Source organism: Quercus robur, chromosome 1 (assembly GCF_932294415.1).
Source record: "Quercus robur chromosome 1, dhQueRobu3.1, whole genome shotgun sequence".
In the NCBI taxonomy this organism is placed as follows: domain Eukaryota; kingdom Viridiplantae; phylum Streptophyta; class Magnoliopsida; order Fagales; family Fagaceae; genus Quercus; species Quercus robur.
In genome coordinates, this window is record NC_065534.1 from 39,356,385 (window position 1) to 39,366,912 (window position 10,528).

General features: G+C 37.7%; 1 protein-coding gene across 1 annotated transcript; it reads right to left on the reverse strand.

The window, feature by feature from the left end:
- Positions 1-7,598: 7,598 nt before the first annotated feature.
- LOC126689569 (uncharacterized) lies at positions 7,599-9,258 on the reverse strand. The gene is made up of 2 exons (XM_050384808.1): positions 8,098-9,258; positions 7,599-7,994 (listed from the first exon to the last, which is right to left on the reverse strand). Exons 1-2 carry the CDS (start codon positions 8,245-8,247, stop codon positions 7,662-7,664), a joined length of 483 nt encoding a protein of 160 aa, XP_050240765.1. The 5' UTR covers positions 8,248-9,258; the 3' UTR covers positions 7,599-7,661.
- Between the last annotated feature and the right edge of the window lie 1,270 nt (positions 9,259-10,528).

A 10,528-nucleotide genomic window follows, 5' to 3' on the forward strand; every position in this document is an offset into this window, starting at 1 on the left:
GAAGAGATAACAGAGGTTTTGGGGTTACAAGAAATTGTACAATATGACAAATATCTTGGGTGGCCCTCATTAGTTGGAAGAAAGAAGAAGGAGAGATTTAATTTTATCAAGGAAAAGGTTTGGAGGAAATTACAGGGATAGGAAGGAAAGGTTTTATGTCAAGCTGGGTGGGAAGTTCTTATCAAGGCAGTGATACAGAAAATTCCAACATATGCAATAGGGTGCTTTAAAATTCCGTTAGGACTTTGCCATGAGATTGAATCAATGGTTAGAAAATTTTGGTGGGGCCAAGGAGGAGTTAGAAGAAAAATTCACTGGTTGAAATGGGATGAAATGACAAAATCAAAGGTGGAAGGGGGTATGGGTTTTAGGGACCTAGCAATGTTCGATGATTCTTTGTTGGCAAAACATGCTTGGAGGCTCTTGCATAATTCGGACTCGCTATTTTATAAAGTTTTTAAAGCTTGTTTCTTCCCTAATTGCTTTATAATGTCCTATGCTTGGAGTAGTATTTTACATGGGAGAAATGTGTTGCTTAGAGGGTGTAGGGCGGGGGGGGGGGGGTCGGTAATGGGAGATTAGTGAACATATGGCAGAGTGCATGGCTGCCACAAAAACATCCAACTCAGGTAATATCTCCACTCATTGATTCTATGGCAAGTGCAAAAGTCGAAATCCTTATAGATGAGGCCACACATCACTGGAATCATGCAGTAATAGATGGAATCTTCATTCTTGAGGGGGCAGAGTTGATCAAATCCATTCCTCTGCCACAACAAGAGGTGGAGGACAGCTTGTTTTGGCCTTTCACTCAAACTGGGTCTTATACGAGCAGGTCGGGTTACAGGTTCTTGAAGTTTAAGGATGAAGTTGTTGAAGATGGTGAACAATTAACGCAAGAAAGGGAGTTATGGCGAGGGATTTGGTCCTTACAGGTGCCAAACAAAATAAAAAATTTCATATGAAGGGCTTGCCAAAATTCTTTACCTACGAAAGAAAACTTGGTGCGTCGAACCGTCATCGAGGACCCACTTTGTGATCGCTGCAAGTGTGCTACTAAATCTGCCCTCCATGCTCTGTGGTCATGTGGTGAGTTGGATGTGGTTTGGGAGGACCTTGCTTTATGGAACTGTCGGCGTAGAACCAGCTTCATCAACTTCAAACAGCTGCTTTCATGGCTAATCAAAAACCAGCAACATTTGGAGCTCTTTTCAATCATGACATGGTCTATCCAGACACAACGAAATCAGGTACAATTGAATAAACCCAGTTGTAGTCCTCACTTGATCACTTCATTGGCAAAAGAACAACTTCAAGAGTTCAAGGCAGTAAACCTATCTCCTCCATCTATTCAGACAAGGCTAAATCTACTTAACCAAAGACCTAAATCTGGAGACTAGGTTACAGAATGGGTAGGTGTTAGACACCCATTCCGCCCAGACAAAGTCTGGACTTCTAGACTCTTGTGAACAATGTACCTTTTTCATCCATGTCATGAATAATATGTTGAACATGTGACACCAAAATTAAATCATACAAATTTATTTATGAATGAAGTCTATTCTTTTGAAAAGAATCAGATTTGTTTTGATTGGTAAAAAAAAAAATGATTTTGATTTATCAAAATACCAGATCTATTTTGTAGTATTTAGAAAAAAGTGGTTTTTGATGATAAAAATGCAGATTTGTTTTGTGATGATAAAAAAAAAATTTTGGATTTCAATGACAGAAAAATCAGACCTGTTTGTATATGTTTTAAAAGAATGAAAAAGATTTTTTAAGAAGAGAGTTTTACTCATAATTTAAATTTATGCAACAAACACAAAAACAATCATGTTTTATCTTTTTCTTTATTTCAAAAATCTGCATGCATTAAAAAAATCATATCTGTATCTATGGAAAATACAAATCACTTTTTTTTTTTTTAATAAAAAATGTTCGGATTTGCATCTAATGAAAACACAAACCAGTTTGGATTAAGGAAAATCTAGATCTACATCTAAGGAAGATGTAGATCCATTTTATTTTAAACAAAATTTAGATCTACATCTAAGGAAGATGTAGATCTATTTTATTTTGAAGAAAAACAGATCTACATCTAGGGAAGATGCAGATCTATTTTATTGTGAAGAAAAATTTAGATCTATATCTAGGGAAGATGCAGATCTATTTTTATTTTAAGAAAAAGAGTTGTACACATGCAGATTATAGATATTCAAGAAAGAGATTATAACAATTGCATAAAAACAATCATGCTTTAAACAAAACAATGACTAATAATTCATGCTATGGATAAAAACATTCATCAACATAAAAAGAAGGGATAATTACAACTTACCCACCTGTGGTTTACCTCTAATTCTAAGTGCCTACCCGTGGTTTGAATTTTGACACTTTGCCCACCTGTGATTATCTCCGTCTATGTGCCGTGTGCCCACCTCTCCCTCACCGTTACTCTAACATAGGAAATAGATCAAAGCTTACTCCCATCCAGATCAAAACACCCTCTTTTCCAAAAACTACTCAGTCACTCTCATCCCGCTTACTCACCAAAAATCACTCAGTGTCACTCCCAAAAATCACTCAAAATCACTCACTCACTCCCCCTTCACCGTTAACGTAAGAAATAGTTGAAAAGTCACTCCCATTTCCCATTCGTTCACTCTTACTTACGAAAAATCACTGAGTGTCACTCCCAAGAATCACTCAAAATCACTCACTCACTCACTCACTCCCATCGTTCGTGCAAACCGAACCAACGAAGACGGCTTCTCCGTTCAGCTGTGGCAGGAAGACTCACTCCTGGGTATCGCGCTTCGCTTCACTTGACTGGGATTTGAAAGCTTGAGGTCTGCATGCAAACCGATTTGAGGAGGATCAAGATTATTGCCTCTGTTCTGTTCAGCCGTTGCAGGTAGATTAGGATTTTGCGTTTTAATCTTTGAAATCTAGGGTTCTGAATTGGGTCTTAAAATGCTGGTGGATTATTGTATGTTGTAGGCTTTGATGATTGTTCTGTTTAGTATTACCCGCCTCTCCCTCACCCGATCATGCTCATGATTGTTCTGTTGTAGGCTTTCTCTCTGCCGTGATTTGTATTGTTTAATTGTTTTTGTGGAATGTTACCAAATTGAAATCAGTTTGATCATTGGTTACTGCTTCTGTCAATTTGAAATCAGTTTGATTTACTGCTTCTGTTACCAAATTGATCATTGGTTTTGATTTTCAGATTAATTAGAATGTTACTGGTTGAGTCTGTTGTGGACAGCATGTTATAGTTACCCTCCATTCCCTTTAAAAGTTGAATAATGCTCATGATTTTATTGAAATAATTATTCAGTCAATTATGATATAAGCTGGATGGTTATATATGCATTTTTAAAATAAGTCCAACTGCATTCTGAGTTCTCTTGTTTGCTCAATTCTGTTTTGAAATAAGTTTGTGATAATAATCGACCAGTTAACTAATGGTGCTGCTCTTATTACTACTCTTATCCATATAGGTATTGAGTCTTTATTAACAATAGAACTAGATGCCTCATTTTTATATGTATGCTTTAAGGCTTTGAACAACCATTTGGTAATTTGGATGCTGACTTAGAACTAGATGCCTCATTTTTTATCATCTTCATTTATTCTGTTGTGTTTTACATGCAGATGGCTGACTTAGTATTCAATTTTGAGATTCATCATGGTGGGCAGTTTGTGTGGAACCCAGATTTGGAATATGTAGGAGGTAGTACTTCTTTTGTTGATAATGTTGACCCAGATAGACTTAGTTATTTTGAAATACAAGATATTTGTTGTGATGTGGGGGCACTTAGTACAAGTAGATATCATTATCTTATTCCTGGAGGTAATTTGGAGCAAGGGTTAAGGCTTATAAATGAAGATGATGATGTTGTTTATATGTATGAGATCCATGCTGCATGGCCTACAGATAAGATAACACTATATGTTGAGGGTGGTGAGGAGCCACTTGCTGTTGAACAACCATTTGGTAATAAGGAAGTAGCAGATGATGATGATGATGTGCATGAGGTGGGTGAGAGTGATGATGATGTGCATGAGGTGCATGAGGGAGGTAATGTGGATGCTGAAGGAGGTGATAGTGATTGGTTAGAGGAAGGGTTTGAGGGGCCAGATTTTGATGATGATGTTTTTGGAAATGTAGATGATGGGCCATCTACACATGCAGCCCCACATAGGCCCTCTGAAGGAGATGATGGGCCATCTACCCATGAGGATGTACATTTGTATGCAGCCCCACATAGGAATACTGCAGCTGACAATGACCCACCTCTTGAAGAGGGTGAATGGATTGACCCACCTCTTGAAGATGACATGGAAAGTCTAGTAGGGTCTGATGATGATCAGTCAGCACCAGCTGCAAAAGAACCTGAGTTTAATGTCCAAACTTACATGAGAAAGCCAGAGTTAAGGAAAGGAATGAAGTTTCCAAACTCTAAAGTATTTAGGGAGGCATTGAGGGAATATGCGATAAAGAAGCCAGTAAATATCAAGTTCAAGCTGAATGAGAAGAAGAAGATATCAGTTTATTGTATCAATGAATGTGGATGGAGGTGTTATGCATCTCAACTACCTGAAGAGTTGACATTCCAAATAAAGACATTCAATCCGAAGTGCACTTGCCCTAGATCCTTCAAACACAGCCAAGTGACTTCAACTTATGTTGCAAAGAAGTTTATGCAGGAGTTTGACAAAAACCCCAATTGGAAAGTGGCTGGTGTTCAACATCATGTGAAGCAAGCACTTGAAGTTGACATAAGTTACAGTCAAGTGTATAGGGCAAAAAGGAAAGCTACTGACTTGGTTACTGGGGATGAACAGCTGCAATATGGGAAACTTAGGGATTATGCAGAGATGATAAGATTGACTGATAAAGGAAGTAGGGTTATTTTGCAAACTGAAATGGAAGATGAAAATGCACAGCCGAAATTTAAGAGAATGTATATTAGGTATAATGCACAGAAACTTGGGTTTTTGGGAGGTTGTAGACCAATTATTGGTTTAGATGGGTGCCACTTGAAAGGCAAATTTGGGGGGCAAATACTTTCTGCCATAGCTAGAGATGCAAATGACAACATTTTCCCAGTTGCATTTGCTGTTGTTGAGCAAGAAAACAAAGATTCATGGGTATGGTTTCTGCAGCAATTTTCAGATGACATTGGGGATCCACAGCAACTTAATCTGGTCTTCATCAGTGACAGACAAAAGGTATGATAATTGAGATGCTGTTTTGTAGAAATTTTTAAAGTTCAATAATAATTGAGATGCTGTTTTGTAACAAAGATGCTGTTTTGTAACAATTGTACTAACATATTTACTTGTTCTGTTTTGTAACTTGTATAAGGGCCTTATACCTGCAATTGAGATGCTGTTCCCAACTTGTGAGCATAGATATTGTGTGAAGCATATCTATAATAATTTCAAAGTGGATCATAAGGGCTTGGAGTTGAAGGATGCACTGTGGAGATGTGCTGGAGCCACAACAGTGAGGGAGTTTGAAAGAAGAATGCAGGAAATGAAGGATTTGGATGTCAAGGCATGGGAGTATCTTGCTGACATCAACCCTGCACAATGGTCTAAGTCTCACTTTAGTAGTAGAGCTTTGTGTGATTGTTTAGCTAATAACTTGAGTGAGTCTTTTAATGCCATGATTTTAGAAGCTAGGGATAAGCCAATTTTAGCAATGTTGGAGTGGATTAGAGTTAGGCTCATGACCAAACAATACAAAAAGATGAGAGGTATAGCAAAATACACTGGAAAAGTTTGTCCTAATATTCAAGACAAATTAGAGAAGTTCAAACATGATTCTATACCTTTCAGTGCTACTCCAGCAGGCAGCTTCATGTATGAGGTTGATAATGGTCATGAGAGACATGTGGTTGACTTGGCTAAGAAAGCATGCAGCTGTAGGATTTGGGATTTGACAGGACTTCCCTGCAAACATGGGATCTCTGCTATTGTTAAGAACCTGGAGAAAGTGGAGGACTATGTGCATCCTTGTTACTTAAAAGAGACATTTGCTGAAACATACAAAGAGATAATACAACCAATGCCTGGCCAGTCTGAGTGGGTTAAGACTAACCAACCTGCTCCTGTTGCTCCTCATGTGTATAAACCACCTGGCCGACCACCAAAACAAAGAAAAAGAGATCCTGAAGAGCCAAGGAACCCTTATAGAGTTTCTAGGATGAACAAGACAATCAAGTGTGGGAAGTGCAAGAAAGAAGGACATAATGCAAGAGGGTGCAAGGCAGGCATCACTGGTGAAACTCCATGGCAGAGAAGAGATAGACTTGCTAAATCAGCAGCTGTAAGTATTTCCATGCTTTGAACTATATTCATTTCCTCAAGTATTTCGAGTGTGTAACTTGTACTACCCTCTTTGTAGGCACAAGGCAGTAAATCTACAAAAACAAAGCAGACTGCAACACCTCAAACTGCATCCCAGCCACCAAGTGCTAGATCTCAGAGTGCATACAGAGCTTTTGATCAAACTGCATCTCAACCTGCACCAAACAATAGATCTGAGGCTGCAACTCAACCTGCAACTAGATCTAAGGCTAACTGGTTCTCTTCACCCTCACAACCAAGCTTCCATACCCCTAGAGAGACATGGGATTCTTTACCATCTCAGACACCTCTGGCTTGTTCTATTTTGTTTATTTTTTTCCTCTTTACTTGCTATTGTTGGATCATCTTGCTAATTGTTGGATCATCTTGCTAACTGTTGGATTTTGGTTATGCAGCCAAGTGCATCTGCTAGGGGGTTTAAAGGCAGAAAGTTTCAACCAGTTGGTGGAAAGGGTAAGAATGCAGCTGGCAAGGGCAAGAATGCAGCTGGCAAGGGCACCTAAAGTAGTAAATGACAACTTGGAAGATGTTAAAGTTTCAACAACTTTTTTGTTATAGTTCACTTGTTTAATATATATGTCAAGTGTCAAAAACAATATTGGCAATTTCGGTTGGAAATATGTATGTCTGAGCACTAGTGGACTAGTTGGTGGGTTTTAATTGGAAGATGTGTAAAGTCACAGGATGTGCCAAAAACAATGTTGGCAATTTTGTATGCATGTGACATAAAACTTTATTAATGTCTCCACTTTTATTTTGTAAAGTAACTGAATAGGTTGCTCTTCTTTTATTTTGTGAAGTGGAATGATGTGCTCAATGACTCCACTTTTATTAATGTTAATGTGCATTGAAATAGGATAAAGTATTTTGTTGTGTTGTGCTTGTCTTGTGCTTTTGGTGGACTAATGCACATTTCCACAGGTGTATATATTGTGCTTGTCTGAGCACTTGTCTTGTTTAATTAATTATAGGCAGGTGTGCAACAAATGAGCACTTGTCTTGTTTAATGTTAATTATAGGCAGGTGTGCAACAAATCATGTATGTGTAAAACATGTTCCATTTATAGGCAGGTGTGCATTGACACAGGTGTATATATTGAACCAACATGTTCCATTCAAGTTATTATGTTATTAACATTTCCACATAACACTTTGTGCCAATATATATCAATCACAGGATGAAGTAAAAAGGAATAAAAAAATTATACTAAACAATATTTGCACAAAAACAACACTTTCCATTTCAATTACCCAATAACATTTCAACATCCCACCAAGCATCATGGCAGATTAAGGTTCCTCGCTCTTACATTATTGTTCACTGAGGCAAAACACAACAACAACATTACAAAAATGAAAAATAACCATGACAAAACTAATGCCATCTTGTACAATCTCTCACTCTCTCTAACTCTCTTAAGTTTCTCTCTAATTTCTACATAAAGCTCATGAGTTTCTCTTTCCCTCCTGTTACATCTTTCTTCCATTTCCTTAGTTGTCATTTCTCTCTGATTTGCAAGCTGCAATTCATTCTCAAGCATACTTATCCTTTCACGGTCACTCTTACAAGTTTCGTTATCCACCCACTGAAAGAAGCCACATTTGGGACCAACCTGAGCATTACAATTATAACAATTAATTTCACAGTTCACAATTAATCACAACTAATAATTCAATTCAACTCAATTCAAATACAACAATGTAATTGTTACTTACATTAAATTGACTACAACCAACAAATCTTCTTCCATAGTTACCAGCTTTTCGACTCGTTCTTAGTGCACAATTCTCAAGGGTACATAAATGACCATCTCCAGCACGGTAGAAACCACTAGTTGTAGAGCCATTGCCAGTTGATGAAGACATAGCAAAAATTTGTTACAAGCTTATAGACCAACAAATCTGTTACGAGTGGCAAGAATCAACTCATCTAAATTTAGTATCAACTCATCTAAATTTAGTAACAATTACTCATGCTACAACCACATTGTTAAAAAAGTTGATGGGCCACAGACCTTTATTTTAAAGTAATCAGAAAATGCAGATATATATTCATAACTGTTAAGCCAGTAATAAGAAAATGCAGATATAAACCAGTTCCATGGTTAAGCAAGAACCGAATTTGGAAGAAAGAATTTGGAAGAAAGACTACCCAATTTTAAAACCCACAGGAATTTTAACAAAGTGACCGTGCATATTAAGTGAGGAAGAAAGAAATACAATTATCACCGGGCATTTTAAAACCCACCACCGGCAGAAATGGGTTTTTAAAACCCACCACCGATGACAACATTTTAAAACCCACCACCGGCACCGGCATTTTAAAATCCACCAGCATTTTAAGACCCATTCAGAACCCTAGATTTCAAAGATTAAAACGCAAAATCCTAATCTACCTGCAACGGCTGAACAGAACAGCAATAAACTCCCAGTCAAGTGAAGCGAAGCGCGATACCCAGTCAAGCTTTAAACTCCCAGTCAAGTGAAGCGAAGCGCGATACCCATGAGTGAGTCTTCCTGCCACAGATGAACGGAGAAGCTGTCTATCTCGGTTCGGTTTGCATGAACGATGGGAGTGAGTGAGTGAGTGAGTGATTTTAAGTGATTTTGAGTGATTTTTGGGAGTGACACTGAGTGATTTTTGGTGAGTAAGCGGGATGAGAGTGACTGAGTAGTTTTTGGAAAAGAGGGTGTTTTGATCTGGATGGGAGTAAGCTTTGATCTATTTCCTATGTTAGAGTAACGGTGAGGGAGAGGTGGGCACACGGCACATAGACGGAGATAATCACAGGTGGGCAAAGTGTCAAAATTCAAACCACGGGTAGGCACTTAGAATTAGAGGTAAACCACAGGTGGGTAAGTTGTAATTATCCCTAAAAAGAAGCATAAAGAAAAGATAGGGTAAAGGAAACAACCTCTTGCAAGAGCACTCTTTGTTCTTGAGATGATGTTTTAGGGTTCAAAGAAACTTATTCAGTTATATTTGAAACCTAAAAACCCTAATTTAAGCAGCAAATCTTAGAGAGGATCAACAAGTAACAGGAATTTGAGAGCCTCAAAATGCGTGCCTCTCAAAGTGTAGAAAAAAAAGGTTGCTGAATTATGAGGTTCAGTCTCTATTTATAGAGGCTAGAAGACTCTAAAAAATAGGCACAAATGATTAGGATGTGAATCCGGATGCATCCTTTTGCGAAAAGATCGAAAAGGGTGTGCCTTATAGTCACCTGAACGCCATTGGGCCAAAGCCCAACAAAGGAAAATTTGGCCCTTTTGGAGTGTTGTTCAGCACTCCAAAAGTGCCGAAATTGGCTCTTGGACACCGAACGCTCTTTCATGTTTGGGTGCCGTTTAGACTCCTCTTCTAGGGTTTTTTGACTGGTCCTTGCACCTAGACGCGTTTTCATTCTCCGTTTAAGATTTTTTATCTCTTTTTTGGATAATTCAGGCTTTTTAAGAACAATTATCTTGTAGATAAATATCCTAAAATAAATCTTGATAAAGTTCAGATTATCCACAATTTTGTTGTTATCCAATCACCCTTTTTATTCCTATGAATGCATCCCTATTTTAAACACTAATTATCAACCAATCACAAAATTATTTAATTAATTTTAATTGCTTAACCAATCAGAATTAATTTAAATTGATCATGCGTGGTCGACTCTACCTAGATACATTGCATATTGACCGTGCAAACTTGATCATGCGATATCTTTCGATCCGATGGTTTGATTTGGAAACTAGAAACACCGTTATGACCGTTAGAATCTCAAGATCATTTTTATGATATGCAATGAATGAATTGATGAATGTAATGCAAGAAGAAATTGATGTAGGTAATGTAAGAACAAATTGATGCATGTAATGCAATCATGATTTTTAGGGTACATGGATGGTCATTCAAGTTATTCTCCTTGATTAAATCATGGGTGCAAAATTGAGTGTCTACAGATATATATATATATATATATATATATTGGAGGTGGAGCCAGCAAAACTCATTTCCGTCCCATCACTTTTACACTAATTGTCCATTCTTTTACAAGAATTTTTAAGAACTACCAACATGTGAAACAATCAAAGCCTAGTGACTACGTGCCTAACTTGGAAAATGCACCACCTAGTGAGTGAAGGCCTAATTATTTAG